Source organism: Lonchura striata, chromosome Z (genome assembly GCF_046129695.1).
Source record: "Lonchura striata isolate bLonStr1 chromosome Z, bLonStr1.mat, whole genome shotgun sequence".
Classification (NCBI taxonomy): domain Eukaryota; kingdom Metazoa; phylum Chordata; class Aves; order Passeriformes; family Estrildidae; genus Lonchura; species Lonchura striata.
Window position 1 is genome coordinate 15,462,131 of NC_134642.1, and position 25,905 is coordinate 15,488,035.

The 25,905-nt window shown below is 39.0% G+C and overlaps 2 protein-coding genes across 3 annotated transcripts in view; one reads left to right on the forward strand and one right to left on the reverse strand.

The window, feature by feature from the left end:
- Positions 1-4,686: 4,686 nt before the first annotated feature.
- Positions 4,687-6,939, forward strand: TMEM252 (transmembrane protein 252; the record flags this gene model as incomplete). The annotated part of the gene is made up of 2 exons (XM_077790210.1): positions 4,687-4,958; positions 6,717-6,939. Coding segments are annotated over exons 1-2 (495 nt in total), but the record flags the coding sequence as incomplete, so codon positions are not given.
- Positions 6,940-13,818: 6,879 nt separating this feature from the next.
- Positions 13,819-25,905, reverse strand: part of PGM5 (phosphoglucomutase 5) — a 67,831-nt gene continuing 55,744 nt past the window's right edge. For both annotated transcript variants that reach the window (XM_021531756.3, XM_021531754.3), the window contains exons 10-11: positions 24,887-25,021; positions 13,819-15,360 (exon numbers count right to left, since the gene is read on the reverse strand). In XM_021531756.3, the coding sequence (XP_021387431.2) occupies positions 15,271-15,360; positions 24,887-25,021 (225 nt within the window). In that variant the 3' untranslated portion in view covers positions 13,819-15,270. The remainder of the gene's footprint in view (positions 15,361-24,886; positions 25,022-25,905) is intronic.

Below are 25,905 nucleotides of genomic sequence, written 5' to 3' on the forward strand. Positions count from 1 at the left end.
TGTTTACCCACAGCTCTGATCCTTATGCTTAGGTAAACAGACACCAAAGCCTTCTGTTTTGTGGGCTGGGTTATTCCTGTTTGGTTTGGGTTTTCTTTCATTTTAAAATTTCACTGTACACATGCTAATTTGTTTAACTCTTAATTCCACAGAAGGAAGCATAATGTCTGATTCAATAGATGTTCGTATGCAATTCATAGGCTTCCCAAGCCTCTGGATATCAGGCAAGACAAGGTATTTTAAAAGATGTGACCATGAGACAAATAAGCATGCTGTATTTCCATTGCCAGAGCCTTTCACTATATCTACTTGCTAAGAGAAAAAGAAGAGCAGTGTCTACTGTATTTTTTTCTTGACACAGCTTGCTGGTTTTGACATATATAAATTAAGGGAAGACCTCAGATGTCTTGATAATCCATCATGTTCATTTCAAAGTTTTACAAAAATGTACAGTTCTGATAGATATATCAATAAATAGCCTGATAGACCACAGATAATTCCATATTCATTAGGAAACTGTCCCATTTATGTGTAATTTTTTCTGACTAGCCAGTATACATAATCACTTTAAACTACTTAAAATATTAAAGCTTTCAACTATTAAACTTCAAATTATTGTTAGTTATCACAATTGTTATAAAACTTACTGTATGTCATTCTTCTAGTAAATAGCTAAACCAATAAAATTTGGAGAGAATACCTGGGAAAAAAGAATATCTGATTCACCAAAAACAAAGTTTAAATATTTGCTACAATATCATTTGTTAAAGACACAAAATTTTTGCAGTGATTTTAAAACTTAGTATCTTAATCCCTATTATTTTAAGTATTTATTACTGTTTTCTGTTACCCATATCTGGAGTAAATTATTCCCAACTCTCAATACAAAACCTGCAGTGTATTATTTTCAACCCATTTAGTTAATTTCTGCTCTTTTCAAGTATTTTTAGAATGAATTATACCCAGTTTCCTTTATGAAATTAAATTATTCATTCTCAAATATTAGCCACACCTCCTAAAATCACAATACCTTCAGGCACAAAGAGTAGTCCTGGCTGTGTTCATACATCTTGTTTTGCCTAGACATCATCACATTCTCAGACTGGAAATTGATCTGTGAAATATGATTTTGATGTTCATATTGCATCAACTCTCGGTCATTCTTAAACTTTTCTATGCTCTCAAAACTGTCACTAATTCAGGAAAAAATCCTTTGAGTGAGTTATTACAATAAATCATGTCAGTTAAGGGTGCTAGAAAGTTACAGAAGAAAGAATCAAAACTGGTATAAATTCAGAGTTTTAATTTTATTAAAAATAATTCATTTAAGACCAGAGTAAAACATATAATCTTCAAATTTCTGGTAAAATATCACTTTTTAGTATCAAATATGACCTCTAATATGGCATTATCTTATATCATGCATTGTACTGTGATATGATATGCAGCTGGCACTAACACACCCTGAGTATTTGCATTAAAAGGTCTATTTTTTAATTTTCTGATTATCAAATTTTCCATTTTATTAGTAGTTAAAAAAATAAGTTTGTGTTTCACAACTCTCATAAAAATGTGTATGATATCACAAATTTATTTTTGAGTAGCAGAATAATTCTAGAAACTGGTTTGTTGAAGCCTTACATGTTTCAACAGGATACAGGATAAGCAGTGACCTTTCTAAGTGAAACGCAAATTGCCAAACAATCACAATTATAAAATCATCCAGTGGAACACCCCTTAAGTTCATCTTCAGTCAGACTTCCTAAGAACTGCTTTTTCTCCATCTGGACTGCTACCTTTTGACCTTGGTCTGCAGCCAATTCTGCTCAGTAACCTTTACACCATGTTAGTTATTCCCTTTTCCCACCTGATCTCATTAGAAGCAACTTTCTTCCTGTTTTGTAAGAGAAATAGGAAATCTGCTCATCCAGTCTGATGCAGTCCAAAACATTCACTGCCAATAAAACAATCAAGCTGCAAAATATTAGGGAAACTGGAAAAGGCCAAGAACAACATTACAGAAAATCTGAAGTGATGGAAAATAAGAAAAATAATGGAATCCTGATAATTAAGCAGCATTATAGTGCTATTGTAATCTTTTTTTTTACCTTTTCCTTTATATACCCGCTGGATGAGATACAGATGCTGTTTTCAAGGATAATATACCCATAGTCTGTTGCCATAGATGAACCTGACCTCTTGGAGAAATCACCTAACTTCTGCAGCCTACAAAAAAAGCCCTGCAAGTCTCCAAATGCAAAACAAGAGGCAGATAGATATATATCTTCCCCATAAAAGGGGCTCCTATATGTGTCATCTTCCCTCACAGCATTGCAAGGACTAACCCCTCGTTGTCTGTGACCCCCATGCTCAGCTGCTGGGCAGTGCTGAGACCTTGCAGCCCCGCCACAGCCCTGCTCCCACTTCAGGGATGGATTCTGCCTTCGCCATCCTCTGGAGCCAGCAGCTGCCACTGACAGGTGTTGCTTGCTTCTCTCTCATTTCTTAGGATCGTCAGGGAACTGGCAGAGAAAATTAGTTTTTCTTTGGCTAAAGATTATCCTGCTATCCAGTTCTTCCCTCTAAGTGAGGTGTAGCTTAGTCACTGGCTTTTGATTCTTCTGAGAGTTATAATATTTATTTAATTTTTTCATTTCCTCATTAAGGATTTTTTCAGACTATACCTTTTTATCTCTTTTCCTAGTATAGGATGGGATTGTTTTTGAATTCTTGGATTTTTTTTCACATAGAATACAATTTCCCATCCAGGTTTCCTTGTAATATTTAACTAATCCTTTATCACCACATATATGATATGATGCTATAATGTTCCAGGTATTAATTTCAATGACTAAATAGGCAAGTGAGTACAGAAAACAAGAAGTAAAAATTATTTTTATCAACATCATTCTTTCATAAATACCATCTTGTAAAAGAAGGAGTTGGATTACTGCAGATGTGAATTTCATTAATTAACTGAACTTTAGGTAGCAGTCATGAATAATTCAGTACTTCTATTTAGGTAAGTTAAGATCTGAAGCATCAAAAAACCCAGAAGTAATAAAAAGTATTTTGTAAAATAAGGTATGTTTAACAGATATGGAGGAAGTAGAAATTGTACAGAAAAAAATATTGTCAATTCAGCTGTATCTGTTAACCTGGGGGAAAAAAAAATGGAAGGAAGAGCATTCCTTAATATTTGAAACAACAGCAAAGGTGTGCTGGTAAACAGTCCTGCAGCAGAAGGAAGATCAACAGGTGGACTTCATATTAGGCAAGACAGATGTAAATTAATTGCCTTTTGAAACAGTTTATTTTAATGTGTTTCACTCACAGAACACTTTTGCAGTTACATTTCTGGAAGAGTAGCTGTTGCTGTTGAGTGGGCATTCAACAGCACTGACTCTACCATTTCATTGTGCTCCACCTGCCTTTCACGTTCTCAGCTCCGTTAACATCTTCCCTGCATGAATTCCTACCCCCAACACATAGCTTTACCCTCCTGGTTACTGATTTTTCTGTTGCAACCAAGCCACCTCTTTCAAAAACTTGAATTTGGTGAAGCCAGTGCCTAAAATAACAGTTTTCCCTGTCCAGTGCCCCACCTGGTCCCTGAAAAATATCCACTTGTCCACATGCTGGATGGCAACTCACATTAGTGGGAATCTGCTCCACTCTATGTCTTTTCCACTGAAGCGAGTCTTTTAAGGGAAGTAATCTGTTTGTTGTGTCACCAGTGGATTTTTCAGTTGCATTTTTTACTGTTTTTGCAAATTGAATTTTACAAGCCAGTATAGGGAGTTGTGAGCTGGCTGTTGTAATAGCCATGCGATAGTAACCATGGAAATTAGGCAGCTGAAGAGAAAGCTGAGTGTACTTGTCAGACCCCAGCATATCTTTGGGGTAACTCCACATCTAGGAAACCTGCTCAGTAAGAACCATATTGCCTTCTGCTGCTTCTTCTGGAAGCACCCCCCAAGGCTGTCCTGTGTCCCAGTCTGAGGTGCTGGACTCCGTTATGGACTCCACAGGTCATGCAAGTGCTTCATGTCAGCTTCCCAGGCTCTTGGACCAAGGTACTGGATGGCAACTTTACTAAATCCTTTGTTGAGCCTAGATTGACATCTGTCAGACATTAATATTCTTTAGTGATACCTTATCTTGGCAAGTCAGAGAGAAAAGGTGAGATGACATCTTCCCTCAGAGAACAGCAATTTTACCTACACCTATTCCCCTCCCATGTCACTGTCTGCATTTATACAGAGCATATTTTCTCTTCAAACTTTTAATGGGGATTTATGAAGAGAATCTTTGCTGGTTGTTGGTTGTTTTTCTTTTAAAGTCAAATCAAATTTAACAAATACAGGTCTCATTCATAAGCAATGAAGTGTATAAACCACTGCAAATCATGCAATGAAGGGAGCAGTCCAAGTTTACACTCCAGAGATTACAGCGGCAAAGGGATGGTTCAGGAAGTTCCTGCTTCCTTCCTAAAGTAGGTAGAAGGTTACAAATTAATCTCAAAAGAGTTTATAATTCTTCAAAGAGTTAATGCTTCTCTTAATTGTCTAAAGGGCAGTTGGTCCTGTAGCATATAAAGTACCCATACATGAGTATGAGAAGTACAGCAAGAGAGCCAGCAAACAAACAGCAGACAGGAACAAAGTGCTGTGTCTTCTGCAAAAGATGCCAAAAGGTCTTTTTACTTTCATTCGTCTTTTTATGCTCTTACTCAGTTTCTCTACTATTTGTCTGGGAATACTTTGCATGTCCATAAATTCCTCCGTGTGCAGATGTGGAAACAAGCTAGTATTTCATTGCCTGTTAGCTTTGGGACTCTGTCTCCTTTTTACTGGCATTTTCTGGAGCACCTTCCATGAAGTCCTGAAATACAGGGCCCTTGGCATCTTCATGCGAAATCCCAGCCACAGAGAACCACATGTCTGCACCATAGACAGGTAAGTGTTGCAGATTAATTGGGAGGGAAGAATGCTATTTTTTAAACACACTGTGAAAAGAAAGAAGCAATACAAGGTTTTTACAAAATGCAAATCCTGTAGCCATTTTATTATTTTTCTGTGGAGAGAACTGTAGTCTCAAATTTTATTTGCTAGAGCAAGAAATAATGTGCAAACAGCCATTCATGCAAACAATACCTAAGGTAAGATATGCTACATGAAACAGAGATTCAGATTTTCCAAAGCCATGCACGGAGGCAGCATGTGCAGTTATTCCAACTTCATGCAGAAGCATTCTGAGTTCCATCTTAGAAGACAATTTAAGATGTTGCTGTGGGTAGATGCTCATGTAAGTCACCAAAGTTGAGGTATGCAGGGGGCCTCCGCTCATTCATCATATGGCTCCTGCTGAAATTTTATTGTCTCATTGTCCCCCTGATTTAAAAACTTCACGGAATTCAACCAGGCTAAGCACAAGGTTCTGTATCTGGGTTGGTGCAAATCAAAGCAAAAACACCAGGGAATGGTTTGAGAGCAATCCTGGAGTGAAGAACCTGGCAGGGGTTTGTTGATGAAAGTAGGTCAGCGTGATCCAGCAATGTGCACTTGCACCCCAGAAAGCCAAATGTGTCCTGGGCTGCATCCAAAGAAAGTCTGACCAACAGGTTGAGGGAGGGGATTCTGCTCCTTGGCTCTGTCTTTGTGAGTCCCCACCTGGAGAATTTGATCCATATCTGGCGTCCTGGCACAGAAAGGGCATGGACCTGCTACAGTGGGTCCGGAAGAGCACCATGGAGATGATCAGGGGAATGGAACACTTCTCCTGTGATGACAGGCTGAGAGACCTGGAGTTATTTAGCCCCGAGAAGGTTTCATACAGCACCCTATGTACATGAAGGGAACTTATAGGAAAGAACAAAAAAAGAACATGTAGTGACAGGACAAGGGGGAATGTTTTCAAATGGAGAAAGGTTATATTTATATTAGATCCTAGGGGGGGTGGTGAGGCACTGGAGCAGGTTGCTCAGAAAAGCTGTGGCTGCCCCATCCCTGGAACTGTTCAAGGAGAGGTTGGATGGACAACCTGGTCTAGTGGAAGGTGGCCCTGCCCATGGCAGGAGCTGAATGATCATTAAGGTCCCTTCCCAAAACATTCTGTGACCCTATGATTTTGTTCTTAACAAGTATGACGCTTTGAAAGAGAGAGTTTCTTAAACTCCACTAGGCCTGGCAAAACTCTTTAACAGGGTCACTGGATACAAATATCTTCTGGAATGTTGTGGAAGCCCTACTAGAAACACTGACAATGGGTGTTCTAAAGGCACTATAAAAGCAACATTCAGAAAATTTTGGTTAGATAAGCAGAAACATTCCAAATTTACTTTAAAACTGTGGAAAACAATAGTTTGCAATAATAAATAATTCTGAACACTGATCTCATTTTTCTTCCAAATTAAACTTTTCTGTCACTTGCTAAAATACAAGCATGATTGTTTGTATGCCATGGTTGGGAATTTTCATGGGGAAGGGTAGTCTTTTTAGAATGCTGTGTTTTAATAAAACATTTTGTACAAAGACAGGGCAAATGATACCAGTTATGCCTACATTTTATATTAATGTATTTCATTCTTTAAGCACAGTTTACAGTTAAAGCCTCATCTAAATTTTGGAAACATAACAGACAAAGCATCTGACCAAGCTCTGAGAGATAAATCACTCTTCACCATGATGTGTTTCTTTTTGGTTTTCTTATTTTAGGCCTGACTTCTATCCTCCCTCTTATGAAGACAGCATAGATCCTGAAAAATTGGTCTCCACACTGTCAGTTGGCTCCACACTAAAACAGCAAGAATTTGACAATATTCCTCCACCTCCATACAGTGAAAGCAGTGCAGAGTTTGTCAGTGAAACAAATGAGCAGGAACAGCCACCACCATACACATTATCTCTGGAGCAGCAGCAAACAGCTGGCCAAGACCCAAATCCCAGAAGCAGGTTAAATTCTCATATATTCATGCAAGAAATCACTTGCCAGCAGGACACATATTTCCAGAGGATATCTCAGGAAGAGCAACACCTATCAAAACAAGAGAGACAGGCAGCCAATAAAATCCTGCATCTGCAAAGCAGGGAAGAGTGGAAGAAGACTTATGTCAGTGATTCCTAATAGTATCACTACTTAAGGTGAAATTGCACAGGAAAAATATTGATAATTTGTGACTTAGAGTGGAGTTGGAGGGGATATGTAAAAGTGCTAAGTATTTCAAATTAGAAAAATCTCCAGAGAGATAGAAATGCTCAGGCTGTGTCTAGTAGAAGTTATAATCTGGCAACAGGAGTTTCTTACACTGCAAGATAAACGAAGCATCATGGTGTTATCAATCTTGACTTGTGCTTCATAAGGAGTTTCAGAAGAAAGCTCTCATTTTTGGTTTTAAGACATTACCTTAGCTTTTGTTTGAAATTTGCAGATTATTTGTTGCAACTGATTATTTTTGTATTGTAAACCATTCAAGTTATTTGTTTTATATTTTACAAGTGAATTCATGAATAAACTTTTTATTTAAAACAAATGCCTTGTATTTGCTTATATGATACAGGGTGCCCATGATTCAGGATAAGGGCACAATAAAATACACCACGTAGCTGCCAAACAGAGAGCTCTGGTTGTGCTTACATCTCCTCAGAGGGAACTATCAATTGCAGGAGGAAAAATCATCTCTGATTCCTCTGAGCCAGTTCTAAGCGCAGTTGCTTCTGTCACAGCTTACTCAAGACTGTGGGAACTGAAAAAGGGACCCTGTACCCTGTTTCTGACACAAGTGGCTTCATAATTACACAATGAACACCAGAAAAAAGACAGGCTTGAACTCTTCCTTCTTCTGTTACATATATCCTTCCTCCCACAAAATCACTGAGGCACATTTGCATGAGGCCACTAGCATCTATAATTCCAGATGGCAAGAAAAAGTTCATGAGGGTTCACTCAGATTAGAACTTGTAATATTTACTTAGGAGGGAACTTTTTTCTTTCTGGGTTGGAAGGTTTGGACTGGAGAAGATAATTTAGTCTGAGGCCCTGTAACAAGCAGGAACATCTTCAATTAGATCAGATTGGTCAGAGCACTGTTCAACTCGACCTTGAATTTTTCAAGGAATGGGGCAACCTGTTCCTGGTTTTGTTACAGACCAGTGAAACAGAAAAGCTATCACACTTTCCAGATATTCATGTACTGTAAGACTACAAGTTACGCATTTCAGCTGTACATGCAAGCTGTACATGGTGGTAGCCATGGCTAAGGCCAGGGAACTGACAGTTGCATCAGTTTTGTCTTTCAAAAAATTTCATTCTTTATGGGAAGAACATACAATTCTTCAGTTGCTGTAAGTAGAAAGGAAAGAAGAATAAAAAGGGGTGGACAAGCTACAGAGGAAGAAAACCCTTTCAGGACAAGTTTGGGATGAGAAATAGAGTAAAGTACCCAGAGAGAGAAAAAAAGAGTCCCTGAAAGAAACAAAACATAAAAATATTTTTCAAAGTGCCTGAAAAGCAGTACACCATAGAAAACAATAAAAATCAGAGGAACACAACATATTATTTTGAAAACAGTTAAAGAGAGGATCTGCTTGAGTGACCTTGTTATGGCCTTACCTCCTAGCATTACCATATCCATACCCCAAATCTCTTGCTTCTTTACTTCAGAGTCCCAGATTCTGAAGTTAACCAGCATTGTACAAGTATTAGTGAAGACAACAATCACAGCAGGTAAGACTGATTAACCAGGAGATATCCCTTTGCATGTTTAGCTTTTTTTTTTTTTTTTTCCCTGTGGAAATCTAACTTTTCCACTAGGTGATATTAAAGCAAGACCAAGAGAGTGGAAAATGGCTGGGACTACAGTTCTGGGTCTAAGAGCAAGTATTGCAGGGGTACTACTGAAGTTTGCTCTTGGAGTGGTTTGCTATAGGAAATGCATTCAGAGCATTTCCATATATATTTATGAACAACCAGGAAGTTCTTTCCTTTTTCCCAATTCCACAATAGTCCTGCAGTGCCCCTTTTCAGCGCCAGCCCTTTTCAGATGTTGTGAGATCATAATGGATCCAGAAATGTGAAACTAAGGATAAATGCATCTTCAACCTGCTGTATGCAATGAAGTATTTGATACAAAAAAGTTACTGAGATAGGGAGAATATCAATGTTAATACCTAATATTTTCATACAAATTGGTTTTAAATTTCTTTTTTCAGCTAATTATTATGAACTTAATGCAAAGTGGTATGGGCAATGAACTCAAAAATGTCAACCATATTAAGGCAGCAAAAGGCTTTAAACACTTTTTGCTTTTGATCATACTTAATAGCATGAATTTATCTTTGCCAAGAGGAGCAGCTGGAAATTTTAATTGACATTAAAATAAATTTTATTTGGGCTGAAGGATATGAGATGGACAAACTGAAGCTTCAGAACAGAATGGATTCAATCCATTGACAAACAACTTCCTGACACTGGTGACTGAGAAGCCAATCTTGGCACCCACAACACCAGCAGAAATGCGTGGGCATGTGAAGGTTTTTGCTGCAGAGATCATGAGATGGTGAATGCAGAAATTTGAGAGGAGGGAGAATAGCAAAGAGTGGAACCAAAGTTTGCGGAGCAGACTTTAAGATCTTTAGAGTTGCTTAAAAGAGTCACATGGGTTCTGGCCCTGGAGAAAAGATGAGTATAGGACAGCTGTTTAATTTTCAAGGTCACCACTTTTAAGCTCAAGGAATCATTCAACCTGATACACACAGTTCAAACAAAGGGAGCAGAAGACCTACATGGATGGCCAGAGAGCTCCTGACTAAACTCGGATATAAACAGGAAACGTAATGTAAGTGGAAGCGGGGACTGCTGAATTAGCGGGAATGCAGAGCCCTGTACAATCATGCAGGGATAAGATGAGGAAAGCCAAAGCCCACCTAGAGTTGAATGAGGTGATGTTGTGGTTTTAGACCAGCTGGAAATTAAGTTCCTAACATCCACTTCCCTTCCCCCTACCCCTCACAGGGAGAAAGGGATAAAAAGGGTTGAGACATTATGGGTTGAGACAACAATTTACTGGTAAAATAGTAATAAGATAAAGAAAGCAAACAGTTAACAGCAACAATACTAATATTAATAATAACAATATATAGAAGAGGGTGATTACCTGCCAAAAATGCTTGTGGAAGTCCAACTATCCCATTAGACTTACATGGTTGTTACCATGGCCAGCGACTGAGACAAAGGAAAAAAATGGTGGCTGTTACTGCATCCCTGGTGGCCACATGGCTTTTCCAAAGACACAGGAGAAAAGGCTGGACATTACCACAGCCAGTGACAGGGGAGTTTTGTCCTGCATCTGAGACAATGGAAAACAATGATGGATAAATCTCCCAAGCCAGTCTGCATGGCTCTGCTCAGACCACATCGACTGCACCACTCTGTTTGGCACTTTGCTTTCACAGGTAAAGAAGGAACAAAAATGTCTGCCCTTCCATTCTTCCTTTTCTTCTACCCAAAGCCATGCCCTCCAATGATGTGACTAGTATAGAATAAATCATCTGTACACATCCATACAGCTCCAGCCTCCTAGACATTCCCATATCTCCATCCCATCAAATGCCAAAAATAACTCTGTATGGGCTGAAACTAGGACAGATGAGAAATGTGAAGGGTAATGGGGAAAGTTTCTACAGCTACATGAGTTGAAAGAGGGCATAGGCTGAGGTGTTCAATGCCTCCTTTGCCTCCACTTTTGCTGTTAAAAGCAGCCTTCAGCAATTTTAGGCCTTTGAGACTAGAGGAAAAACATGGAGCAAGGAAGACTTACCTTGGATGGAGCAAAAAAATTGTCAGGAAGTACAACAGGACATACACATATTCATGCATTGATTTAGGATGGCATGCACAGAGCTGAAGAAACTGAGTTGTGCTATTGCAAGTTACCCTCTATTGCCTTTGAAAGATTGTGGGTGATGGGAAGTGGCCCCTGAGATAAGAGAGCAAATATCACTTCTGTCCCTGAAAGAAGGAGGATCCAGAGAGTTATAGGCTGGTCACTTTAGCCTCACTTTATTTCCCGGGGAGGTGATGGAATAGCCAATGCTAGAAACCCTTGCCAAAGACAAGGACAAAGAAGTAATTAGGATCAGGAAGGATTTATGAAAGGTAAATTGTACTTAACCAACTTGACAACCTTCTACAATATTGAAGTTCACAAAGGGAAGTCCTGCCCTTGTGGATGAACAAACCCAGACACCAACACATGCTGGGGCCAGTGGGCTGGAAAACAGCTATACAGAGAAGGATCCGGGGGTCACGTGCTTAACAAAAACTCGTCAACTCACCAGCAACTCACCTGCACAGCAAAGACAGTGATTGACATCCTGAACTGCACCAGGAAAAACAGCAGGAGCAGCTGGAGAAATGATATCCTTTCCCTCTGTTCAACACTGGTAGAGTTAAGATACATCGGGAGTGCTGGGTCCAGGTCCAAGCTTCCCAAGCACAAAACAGACATGGACTTTCCAGAGTACCTCCAGCAAAGGACTATAAAGAAAAAGGGACTGGAAAATTTGTCACATGATGATACACAGAGAGCTGGGAGTGCTTAGTCTGGAGAAGGCTCTTGAAGGATCTTACTGATTTCTAGAAATACTTGGTGGGTTAAAAAGAAGTGTATGGATCAAGACCATTCTCAGTGACAAGATGAGGCAATGGGCACAAACTGGATGATGTGAAATTCCATCTGAATACTCCAGAAGGTTTTGCTATTCAGTTTTAGGTTTTGGCTGTTGGAAAGGATGGATAAATATAATTTCCTGGCAAAAGATTCACAATAGTACAACCAGGATGAAAACAATCCCCCCTGATGGCTGGACACACCCTTACCTACAGATAGGTCCAAAAGTCAAATGGACTGTTCCATCTCAATCCCCAAAATGTATGGTTCATCCCACAGCTGTAACCCTCCCCTGAAACATCAGGTGTCTGTGACCCAATTGGCCCAAGTCTTGTTCCAGCCCACCCTGAAGCCCCCTGATAAGGGGTCTCAGAGGGGCCAGACACTCTCTTGGATCTTCCCCTCTCTTGGAATCCCCACTCTCTTGGAACTTCCACCCTCTCCTAGAGCATCCTCTTGTCTCTCCCCTCCCCCATCCCCTCAAGCCTCGCCACGTGCTGTGTCTGGCAGCTCCAAGCAAGACCTTTCACCATCCCTAATAAACCTTATATCCTAAGAGCAGCCTTCGGAGATCTCTCATCTCCATTCATCTAAGCCATCCTGGAGCCCAGCCTTCCCTACATTTGTCCCTTTTTTTTTTTCACTATGGAAGCAGTCAATCACTTGTACAGTTTGCCCAGAGAAGTTCTGGCATCTCAGCCTCTGGAGACAATTAAAACCAATTACAGATGGTCCTGGGCAGCCTCCTCTACCTGACTCTGCTGTGAGCTGGGACATAGGTGATTTTAGTCCTGATGAACTAGATGGCCCCTTCCAACCTTGAATATTCTGTGATCCTGTGTTTCAGGTGAGTAGTACATTGCCTTCCAAACTTCTCTGAACACAGAGAAAGTATGAGGGTTTAGGAAACAGAATGATCCAAATAAATGTTAATGCAATCACAGCTGAATAATACAGGAATCTTGCAACTTCCAACCTTGAGGAAGCTGCTAATTAAACAATAGCAAAAAAGGGTGTGGGTCTCTGTCACAGTGCCTAGACACTGATAAGATGAACAGTATTAATAATAATTTTCTCTCTACTAAATGTGTGGTCTGGTTTTAGGAGCTCTGCATCTTTCAGTAAGTTTGTATAACTTGCTTTTTTCCACCCATTTATCTCTCACATTAATAATGAAAAGATCTCAAGCACACTCCCATGAGACTGTGGCTACAGTCCTCCCCGACACACATCAGATAAAAAGAGCTGTACTTGAGCCTTACAAAGTTGTATTCATCTTCTTCCAAAGAAAAGCAGTTAACTGGTGGAAAATAACATTTTATCAGTATCACACATCACCATAAAAAAAGGGATGGTGAGTGGATTTCAGGTTAAGCTACTTCTGCAAGTCTGCTCTTTGACAGCTAGTCAAAACCAGACTCAAACAACCCCTTTTCTCACACAGTCCTTTTCTCCATTTCCCTACACAGGCACAACTAATGTTTCTCCAGCCCAAGACAAAGTCAATACAGAGATTTTAAAACATGCCCTTTGTTTATGATGACTGCCTTCATGAAAGTAGACTGCCATCTACTGCAGCTCTAGTGACAGCTTTCTGATAAAAGTACAAATATTCTTCAGTCTTCATCTGTTCTTGAGTCTTCCCACTGCATCCTGAAAAACACCTGGCTTCAGTATATTTTACTTTTCAAACTGCATTCTCATTTCAGAAAAGCCTGGCAAATGTATAAACAGCTAGTTCACTATATGATCAAAAATAATTTCACTGTTAGAGAATGTGTAAGAGATTTTAGAAATTTTAATGGACTGACTCTCAGAATGTTCTTTCATGCAACCTGGTACTTTGAACTGTCATAATCCAGAATGTGTCTGTGCTTGACCCTGTGTGATCTACTAGATAGGAGTTCATTATCCTGCACCTAGAGAATCCCTAATAAATATAAAATATTATATAAACCAGGTTTCTGTGAAGATAAGTGCTCTCACATTATAAACTGTCTAAACTGTGTGAGAATGTCATGGTCATATAAAAGAAAAATCTTTATAAAAAGAACTGAAGTCCTATAATCTCTTTTTGTTTATGGCAATACTTAATGGTAAGGTAGGAGAACATACCTCATTTGTTTAGAGTCAATTAAGTAATAATGTAATTGTAATAAAGGCAACTTTATTAGGATGCTTGAAAGTGCAGGGTGTCTTGTCCACAATTATGTATTAAGACAGATATACAGCATTACTCTTTATTATATACTAAGTGCTATAGCCATTTTCTGACAGAAGTGTTGGAAGAAATTTAAACAATTTCCTTTGCTGCAATATTATATAAATTTTACTAAAATTTGACAACCACAATGAATTGAAATACACTGCAAAGAGGCAAACTGCACAAAGCCACCTTGACGAATGATACAAGTGTTCACACCATTTCCAAGGAAGCAAAGCCTTCAAGCAAATCACATGCATAAAGTGTTTCTGTTCTTTTTCAGAGCACAGTATTATAGCTAGAACTGCTGTATCATTTCACAGGCAGAAAAATGCTGATGTCCATATCCCCAACAGCCTTCTCAGATCTATGCCGGGAACATCTCTTGCATTCCCCAAATTTTTATTGAGTGATTCACTGTTACCAAGAATCTAATAGAAACCAAATTCACCAGGGGGTGAATCAGACTAGTATTTCTATTCAATTGATTAGGGTTTAATTCCCTCTTATTCACTTGCTTGGTAGTAAGTGAAGCATGAGTATTCCAAAGACTTAAAAACTTCTGTAACTCCTTAAAAATTTGGTGAACTTGCAGAGATTATCTTTCAAACACAGTAAGCACCAGTATCATCTCCTGACGTAAGGATTCTTATGGAAGACAGATTCCATACCCGACATATTGCTGGAAGGACAAAATCAGCTTTATAGAACAAAGGCCTCCTTTTGGAGAAAAACAACCAAAGAGTCAAAAAGTAAGGAAAATCTAAAGGCACAAGTCACATTGATATGTTTTAAAAGCAGGGGTAAAAAAGTATGGAATAACCCCACCTTTGGGCACAAGTGTAAGTGTGTATACAACACTGCTGTCAGCGTGCATCTGTGAGCAACAGGAGAGGCCTGAGAGGAGGCATGGAGCCAGGGGAGGAAATACACCCCGTGCAAAGCTTAGCACATGGCCCTGTGACTCAGACGGGCTCTGTACCCCTTTGCAGAAACCTACCAGAAGGCGACAAGAATCCCAAACAATACTCACCAAGCATGTCTTTGCTTTGCAACTCCTCCCTGTCACCCCCTTACTGAAATTTCTCCAACTTTTATCATAGAATTCAAAACCAAGCAGTTGTCATTTTCAGCTACATTACTGACAACATTTGAACATTAAGGCCTCTTTCTTTGGTTATACTGTTATCAGAAATTATGATACTGCAGGTAAAACAAGTCAATACACTATTGCATTTGGAGATCAATGCAAATGATTACGCTTAATGTTATATTGAATTTTCCTTCCCACCCAACTTTTAAAATCATACAAGGCACAAATGGCTAACAAGTTTTAACAAGGTTCTGTCTCTTCCTTGCTGTTCCTCTTTTGGCCCTGGTTTAACAATCTTCCGTGGCTTCAAGTGATGACAGTGGGTCCCTTTCGTCCTGTCCTCTCATGAATCTGAGATATTTTCAGTGCAATTGCTATAAGAGGACTCAGCACAGCCTAAAGATGAAGAAATACATTGAATTACATAAAACAGAAATATTGAAAGACATCTTACATTTATAAATTCTTCTTTTAACTGCACAATTATATAATAATAATAGTAAACAACAATATCAAAAACTGATACAGTCTATTGCTGTTATATTTGACACAATGAAGTATCATGCTTAGCATATGTTTTGTGAAGTGTTACATTGAGTACACCTAAGCTATGCAGAAAAGAGAGACAGTAAATATATGCTGTACTGATCACTCTCTGTGTAACAGGAAATGTGGAGCTCTTTGAAATCTGCAGTACAAAACAACCCAGAAATATCAGAAGTAAACTTGTTTCTATTCTGAAAAGGGGAAGCCAAACAGATATTTTCTTCCTAAGTACACTTAATATGTGAAGCTTACGGTCAAAAGGTACTGTAACAACTAACTACCTTAACAGAATTCACAGAAGTGTGTTTTGACTAATACCACATGCAACTGTATTAATAGGATAAATTCCAAAAGAACAGCATGAACTTTCAAGTTTGAGGCTGTAGACATTATTAAATAGCCATTTATAGGCCTGAATGGGAGAGTACAGATGACATGAAAATCAAATCAAACACAATTTTTAAAGTGGCAGTTGGATCTTCTTTCAGTTAGTTAAATGATTCAGAAAAATAAAATGGCAGAACTGAGTTTTGCGTGAAAGCTTTTTTCTCAGAGATCCATGTATTTAGTTACCAAACTAATTCTTTGATCCCTATAAATTTTCTACAGCTGTTCCTTTCAAATAAATTAATTCCAACTTCACATACATTAGGTTTGAGAATCAAATGAAACAGAACAATAACTCTGGAGAGCTGAAATTTACAGATATCTTTTTTTATAAGCCTGTAAAATCAATACTGTGAATCGGTTTCAGCCACCTGACAGTTTCTGATGGGATAAGGTGTTTGCTTTATGTATGCAATCAGACAGTTAAATCAAAAAAGTGTAGAGACAAAATGTGCAAGCAGAGTAATGGAATAACTTCCATAACTTCCACCATGAATGCCATTGGTGTCAAGAGAGTTTATGATTAAGCTCAGTTATGCACAAGTGTGAGCAGTCTGACATGTTATTGCTAAAAAAGCTCCATATTTGTAGATATCTATCTACGGAATAATCACTGAAACAGAACACAAGTCTATTAAAGTCAAACATACTTAGAGATGATTAATTTGTAGAGCACAAATTCACATCTGTGAGCAAATGCCGCAAAAGTAAATATTAAAATGTGCCAATTTATAAGGTCTGGATGAGATTAAAGCATTTGAAGTTCTCCAGCACTCCCCTAAGAAACCTCTTCCTTATTTAATCTAAAAAGTACACGAAAAATTAAAAAGCAACTCTCCTCATATGCTTTACTGGACTCTGCTTTTTTAGGCAAAAAAATGCACTCTGAATAAAAAAAAAAAATCCACAAGCAACACTTTACACAATGCTGGAACAAAATACGGAATCAAATGAGTTTATGTGACACCCATTTACAAAAGCAATTTAACTTGCCAAATGATTCAAATTACTACTAAGTATTCTGCTTGTTGCAATCATGCTTCCCACCAGAGAAAGTCCTTTTTTAATTCTGCTTTCCACACTTCAATTTAATTTTTACACTTTCTTCATCCAAAATATGTAAAAAAGGCAAAAGTGTGTCATATATGGAATAGCAAGAACAGGACAGAATAACAAGATACTAGGACTACATATGCCTTTTAAAAATTCCTTTACCTCTGCCATGAATAATTTACATTTCAGTTGCAAGAGATAAATCTCAGCCAACAATCATTTATCACTAATACTCCTCTAGACATACTTCTATATCTCAAGGAGATTTTTTAAAAAGTATTCTTTATTGGTTCTGTCTACCTGAGAAGCTGTAAAACTTTACTATTGACATTTCAGCTCTAAGTGGCAATTGAAATTACCCTGGATGTTAAATAGCCCATTTCTCTTGGCAACTGTTTAGGACATATGACATGTTACCCTTTAGATAAAATATAAGAACTGAAAATTAACAGAACTGACTTAAACAGAATCTTGCTTTAGTAACTACTGATAGAAGTTATATCTCTAAAAAAATAACTGGGAGGAATGATTACAAGAAAATAAATCAAGCAAGCAGATATCCAACATTAGGCAAATACAGATTAAAAGCCTTTTCCTTGGACATAATCTGTACCAGAGATGTCAGACACGTATAATTCCTCTTGCCTCATTAGCAATTTTTCTCTCTGTGATCTTGCAAGAAAATTCCATACAATTTCCTCTCTTCTAATCAAGGTTGCCGATAAGATTTGTCCCATGACGTATCTGGTTTATCAAAAAGTTAGGAAGGGCTGAAATGTACCTGCTTGCATGTTAATAAACTCAGCATGTGCCAGTACATCCTGCAGAGCTTCTGCCATAAGGGCTCAGCACAAAGTTCAGCACAGTGTGCCTGCTTTGGCTTTCCATTCCAGAAAACACCCAGAAGTCTTTGGACAGGTTTATGCTACAGCCTCCTGCCCCAAACAATCTAAGGGATGTGGTTCATTGTGAAACGGAACTGACTCTGTAATATCCACAGCACTGGTGGTGTTGATTCAGTTGAGAAGAACACCTTCCACAGAAAAAAAGGAAAGAAACCTCTCTAGTCTTGTGCACAATCTGCCTGTTAACTCACATGGAATTACAATAAAGGTCAAGAAGCCAGTTGTTCTGCCTCTGGCAACAGGTCAGACATGAGAGGTGAAATAAACAGAAAGAAAATGGAATCCAAGTGGAGCATGAAGACATCTATGTTCACAAAAGATTACTTCTTTTCTAGTATACCCAAAGAGCTTTGAGGGAAGATCAGTTTTACCTATCAGATTAACTAATTCCCTTGATTCAAGGAATATTTGATAATTAGTGTCCCATGATTTATTTCCTTTGCAGTCCCAGATGATTTAAATTTTTTTCACTCTATAGTGTGACTTTGAGAAGAACCTGAAGCTAAATTACCTGAATAACTCAAACATGTTTTAAGTCTCCACATTCCATGTGTCCTCTAAGAAAATCTTAGGAATTTTAAAAGTAAATGCAAAACTTTTATTATGGTTCAACTCCAGCCAGCAACTAAGTATCCTGCAGCTGCTCGCTCACTTCCCTGACCCTGGCAGATTGGTAGAGAATTGGAAAAATGTAAAACCTGTGGACTGAGATAAGCACAGCTTAATAACAGAAATAAACTAAGATACAATAAAAAATTAATAATAAAAGAAAAAAGGGTGAGGAATAAAATCCAACCAAACTCCCACAAATTATGCATAATGCAGCACCCACCACCCACTGACTGATGATCAGCCTGACCCAAGCCACCCCTCACAGCAAACTCCCATATAGTTAATACACTGAACAAGGTGTTCTGTATCCCTTTGGCCACTTCAGGTCACCCATCACAGCTATGGTCCCTCCCAGATTCTTGTGGACCTCCTACTGAGAGAGCACAGGAGAATGAAAAGTCCTTGACGTGGGTTAACTTTTACTTAGCAACAACTACAACAGCAGTGTGTTATCAGAATTATTCTCATACCAAATCCAAAACAGCACACTACCACCTAGTAAGAAGAAAATTAATTCTAGCCAGATGAAACCAGAACAATTTTATTTAATTTTTTATGGACTGTACTGTATGTTCTGATACCTAACCAGAGTCATACTAAAAATCCCTCAGAAGTAAACAGAGAGGCAATAATTGTCTAGTAAACTGCTCTTGTGCTTAGTGTTGTATATGTCTTGACAGAACCATGTAGATTCCTTTCATTTTGTCCCAGTGAAGTGATATAAAACCCAGGACTTCTAGATTGCTCATTTCAGTTCCCTGCTCTTGGACCATCTCACACCATAAACAATCACTTTTTATAATCACTCACATATACAATGACATATAACAAAAGTTTTTCATATACCAAACAAGATCCATGTGCAAATCAGAGGGTTTTTCCCTCTGCTGCTCATTGTTCAATACTCACTTCAGAAATTCAGTGTTTGATGATGAAGATGTATTTTTAACCTTTTTTTTCATTTTTGCCTTTGTAATTGGTTTGCCTTTTCCAATAAAAACACAAAGAAGCAACTGCTGCCTCAAAATCTTTGCTTGGTTGCTGCTGATCTTACGATTAGCTAACTAGCATATTGCTTACTAGTCTTCAGCAAAAGTAATTGCAGCATTTGCACTTCACTGCATTCCATTTAAAGAGTACCCAATATAAGACTGTACACTACTGAGGGAATTGGCTGATGCAGTTGCACAGTCACCTGCCTTGATATCTGAAAAGTCATGACAGTCAGGGCAAGTCCCAGGTGACTGGAAAAAGGGAAGAACATTGTACTCACCTTTAAGAAGTATACAAAGGAGGAATACTGAGAACTACTGACTTGTTAGCTTCACCTCTGCCTGGGAAGATCATGGAAGAGATGCCCCTAGAGCTGTGCACATGTGGGACAGGGAGGTGATTCAGGACAGACAACGCAACCGCACCAAGGGCAGATCCTGCCTGATCAAGTCAATGGTCTTCTACGATGGGGTGATGGCATCAGTGGACAAGGGAAGGGTTACAGATGTCATTTATCTGTCATTTTACTGTAAAGCTTTGGCACAGTCCCCCACAACATCCTTCTGTCTTGACTGGAGAAAGATGGACTCAGTGGGTGGACTGTTCAGTGGACGAGGAATTGGTTTGACAGTCACACCCAGAGGGTGGTGGCCAATGGCTCAGAGTCCTAATGGACTTGAGTGACAAGTGGTGTCTCTTGAGGGTCCATAATGGGACCAGTGTTATTTAGTATCTTCATTAATGACATGGACGAAGGGATCAAGTGCAGCCTTAGCAGATTTGCAGATGACACCAACCTGAGTGGTGTACTTGACACACCTGAAAGATGGGATGCGATCCAGAGGACAAGCTTGAGAAGTGGGCCCACTTAAATTCCATGGAATTTATAAGACCAAGTGCAAGGTGCTGCACCTGAGTCAGAGCAACCCTGGTACCAGCACAGGCTGGGGACGGGCAGATCAGAGCAGCCTTGCTGAGAAGGGCTTGGGGTGCTGGTGGCTGAGAGGCTGGACCTGACCCAGCCATGGGCACTCCCAGCCCAGAGAGCCACACGTGTCCTGGGCTGCATCCAGAGCAGGGTGGGCAGCAGGACCAGGGAGGGGATTCTGCCCCTCTGCTCTGCTGTGCTCTGCTGAGACCCCACCTGCAGTGCTGCATCAGCTCTGGGGTCCCAACATGGGAAGAACATGAAACTGTGAAGCAAGTCCAAAGGAGGGACATGAAGCTGAAGAGAGGGATGGAGCACCTGCCTGCTGATAGAACTGAATTTATTCAGCCTGGTAAACTGAAGTCCTTGGGGTGACCTAATTGCAGCCTTCCAGCACCTAAAGGGAGCCTACACAAAAGAAAGGAACATTTTACATATAGTGATAGGGCAAGTGGGAATGGATTAAAACTGAAAGAGCATAGTTTAGATTAGATACTAGGAAGAAATTCTTTACTGTGAGGCTGCTGAGGCACTGGAACAGGCAGTCCCTAGAAGCTGTGTATGTCCCATCCTCCATCTTCAAAGCCAGGTGTGGATGGAGCTCTGAGCAATCTGTTCTAGTGTGGGATGTTGGTCCCTTCCAACCCAACCTTTCTTTGTCCTTGTATATGAAACTTCCTGTTTGAATCTTATTCTAGTTCAATAATACATCCATGTGGCTAAACAAACAACAAGACATGTGTAGGGATGTACAAATATCAAACATTGAGATGACCAAGAAAAGTAAGGCTATAGATGGGATTAAAGGTCAACAAAGTCTTATTTTAGTAGTTCACGCCCATTGAACATCTACATTTTACAACTGTATTAAATTTAGGAAAACTCATAACTCTATTCACTTAGAAAAAGATACATGCCAATGAATAAAGGTCCACTTCATATAAGACTTCAGGGACAAACCTGTTGTTTGTTATAATGAACTGAGCTTTCTGAAATGCTAGTTGGATGCCTATTTGAATAGTTAAAAACAAAGAAATAATTTTAAAATGGAAATATTCCATGTAAAAACTATCTGGAAAGCACTATTCTCAGGAATGCCCAATGACAAGGGCATCACCTGTGACAAGCCACATCAACTGAGTGGTCTTTAATTCTAGTGCAGAATATTTCAGTTTTAGAAAAGTACTAGGCATTGTTTTCAAGGCTTTGTTTTAGATCTAGATTGCATCACTACTCTAAGTTACACAACATTCAAATGCATAATACATTGAATTGAATTTGATTTGTTTGAATTGAAAACATCAAGTTGTTTCTGATATACCTTGGAGAGAGTATGATGTTAATTTTTCTTCATTGCTTCTGATTTTCACTGTTGATACTGGCTTGCAGAAACAATTGAATGGAAAAAAAATGGCAAGCCCTTATTTCCCAGGTGTCCATGAAACTGCTTCTACAAATTTCTTTAAATGAATAATTCAACAGCCAGAATTCATGGCTATTCACATTTGTCCATGACCTCAAACATAAATTATTGGCATATTTTGCCACTTTCCACTGAACTCCTCTGTTGTAGATCAGGATCTATGTCTAGGCATTATTCTAGGTAGAAAGTATTACCAATTAATTGTATGAAAGATGGTATTAAAATATTACTTGGGTGACTCTTACATTCATTAACACCTATGGTTTACAACACATACTGACCTACATATAAACTGGAACAAAAGATCAAGAAGGTCCACTTCTACTCAAAAGTAGACAAAGAGACATTTATTTTCTGTGACACAAAAGCAAAAGTTATATCAAGGTATTGTTGCGTTTCAGATCAGGTTTTGACTGGAATTGTCACCAGGCAAAAACATGGAGCAATGCATTATATAAAACAAGATGCTGGAAAGGCATGTTGCAATAAACAGGACCATATGAATATTTACTTAAGCAGCCAACCATCAAATCATCTTATCTTGGTTTATGATATAAAAGGTACAGAAAGGAGATTTTCTTGATCACCTGTTTCTGAAAGAGTGCAATAATACAGAAACCACATACAATTGTCTTATCAGCTACAGAAAAATATGCATTTATCATTCAAAATGTAACAACTTTCTTAAATACCATAAGGTAATACATAAGGTATATGTATATACTTAACATACTCCTTTATGTCAGTGCTTTTTCCATAACTGACCATTTACATATATGCTGTGCTCCTATTACTGACAGCAAATAGGCAACAAAGTTCTTGAAACTTCAAATCCGTCACACCTCTTTTAGATGTGTGAATGTCAGTATGAACTTTAAAACAAACTGAACAATAAAGGAATTACAGTATCAGGAAAACTATAGCACTCCTTCCTAGCAAAGCTGCTTTCTGAAAAAGGAGTATTTTATTCACATTCTTTTACATACTTCACTGAAGACTATCAAGTGTTCTCCTGGGAAATGTTTAATTATTTTTGTACATGAGGATCTCCTAAAAATTATGCAGTGTCTTGAAGTCCACCATCTGCCTGTTGGATACAAACTATGACCTTGTTTCTAATGCACTCATGTTGCTGGCAAAGCATGCAGACAGGGCGAGGAAAGAGAAGCAGTGGGAACTGTGCAATATTATGCAATGAGAAACCAAATAAAGAATTTATTGGATTAATTGAGATGAAACTTCTATTTATCCCAGATGTTATGCATATGGCAGGAGAGGAGGAGGGTGTTTACAGTACCATGTATTTCCTGAGACAGTCTGGATATTAAAATGCCTGTCTGCACTGCATAAATGCAGGAAAGTCCCTGTAGCAAGTTTCAAGGCAATGACGTTTCTACCCCTGCGATTATTTATTCATTAGTGAATGTCCTGATTAAACAGCCAAAAGTGCAGTGATCTGACAGGCTCTGTTACCAATACAGAAAAAAGTCCCTTCCAGCCTTTTTTCTGTCCTTGGGAATAAAAGACCCTTTTGGTGTGCTGAATAGATGACCAAACTCTGAAATCCTCAAGAGCACTCATAAGCCCTACTGGCCTGCTTAGGATCCCCTGAGGACTTTCCCCTGCACCCTGGCCAAGGCCCATTACCACCTGTCCCAGGGTGTTGTTCTCCTCCTGGGCTAAGCTGTAGAAGTGCTTGTCTCTAGCCTTATCTCTGCCTCTGCTACCTGGGTGGACCTCAGGCCCATGCTACAGGCAGCTTCTTTCCCTGAAAGAGTGCTTGGATAGATATCTTGTCTCTAGTTTTGACTTTGACCCTGTCTCCTGAGTAGATCTACTCATCCTTGTCTCCAGCTTTGTCTCTGGTACCATCTTCTGCTGCCCCAGAGCCCTGCATCTGATCCATCACTTGCTGAGGGAGCTTGCTACCAGAGAGCTGCCCTGTCCTCCTCACTTTCCTGCTGTAGCACCGTCCCCTGTACAAGGAGGGCACTGCCTGTGGTGCAGCAGGTCTGGATGCCTGGCTCCTACTGCTTTCTGAAGCAGATCCATTACTGCTGCTCCCTGGACATTGTATTCTGGTAAGATTTCATGCACCTCTCTCAAGCAAATGCAAGTAGAATTTAATAGATCATATCTGCAGGCATGGGATCTGCAACATTTGTGTGACAACTGAAGTACTTTTCATGACTGATACACGACTGTTTAATAGCATAGGAAGAAACTCACTAAGTTTATGGTCAGAATCTGGTGAAACATCAAACACTTACCTGGGTTCAAATTCATTTGACAGCATCTGTGTTTTGGTGGATTTGCATTTGCATTCCAGTCATGAAGACACAGCTACATGAGACTTAAAACTATAGAGTTTAATTTACTACAAGCCAAATGCTTAACTTCTTTTTCATGAAATATCCTTAGTCCTCTCTTGTATATCACAGATTTACTAAGAAAAACCTGAGAGTGTGAAGTGTGATTTATTTTATTAATTGTATAAGGCATCTGCTGAACAATCCAGCAACTTGCTCTTAACCTTCACTCTTCTTAGGAAAAAGTCTGGTTATGATATAATTCTTAGACAGCTGCAAGCCTTTCCCTTACAAGGAATCCCTACATTGTTTAGACTCCGGTAACCATATTTCCTAACTGTACTCTGATTGTGAAGAATCCTTGGGATGCCCTAATTAAATGGCTCTCAGATAATCTGCTTCAAAAATGGTTATCTTATTTTTAAAATACTGTTCCATAAATCAAATCACAACTCTAAAAAAATTCTGAAAAAAATTCTAACTAGAATGACTTCTCTTAACAGACCTGAAATCATTGTCCAGCATTTAACATGAGGTATCTCAGCCCTTGACATTCCTGTTGTGTTAGATATTACACCTACATATATTAAAACTGCTGATCCTTCCTCAAAGGTGTACACTTACAAGACTAAGGAAATAATCTACAAACACAGCACATGGGTTAAAGCATTGAGTGTTGCTTCTGATCAAAGATGAAAACACCTGGCCACTGCTATTACCAAGGCAGTGCTTTACTTAAAAACTTACTACAATCCTATTGCATTACCTGTGGTTCCTGATTGTGCTGGCTAGGATCCTTTTCATAACTCTCTGCATAGATCCGCAGAGTAGCTCTCACATGACTAGAAGCACTCATTCTGAAGATGAGCCTGGAAGCGTCTGAAAAAATAATCCGCAGGCCCTAGGAAAGGAGAAGGAACGTGATATATGTAAGGTCACGTACCTTAACAAATCACCAGCCACTGCTCCAAAATAAAAGTGAAGAGTCTTCTGGATGCCATTCTTCTTCCTTCCCCACAACTTTGGACAACACACTCTTTTTTCCCCTCTGAACACTAGAAATGATGTTGTGCATTTCCTCCTACTCCTAATAACAAATATTACTGATGTTTTTATTTCTTTTACTTGATTTGCTCTTACAAGCATGGCGGAGCACAAAATCAATGGCCTGAGAAATCGGTATAAGATCACTAAAGGTAGGTGGCCTACGAAACAGCTACAGAATCCCTGCACCAAAAAACAGTTGTCAGTAGTGAATATAAGAGACAGGACCCACTGCTACCCCTCAAATACTACACATCAATATACAGCTGCAAGAATTTCAGTAAGTCTAGTACAATTTGGAAAACTTAAGGTGTTAATTGATTTCAAGTATATTAATTAATGCACATTAACTATGTACATAATAAAGAGGATTGATTAATTCATTACTTAACTAAAATTTTGCTCTTTGCTGCCATCTTCTCATCTTTTTTTCTTTTCTCCCCCTCCCTGTTTTACTGCATATATGAACACTTTTTTTTACAGATCACAGGCCATATTCTTGGATCCACAGTTTCTGTATAGGAAGGCCATTAAGGCCAGAGGACTAAACTGCACAGATAAATAGTTGTAGTGTTGCAATATTCTACCAGCTGTGCACTAATACACATTCTAGTTCCCTTTATATAAATAGTATCCTTAGACTAAGTACGACCTCTGATAAGCCACTGAACTTTTCTTCCCCTTTGTCCTTCTACTGTCAAAGGTCTAGTGCACAAACTCAGATCCTTGCTATTTAAGTTT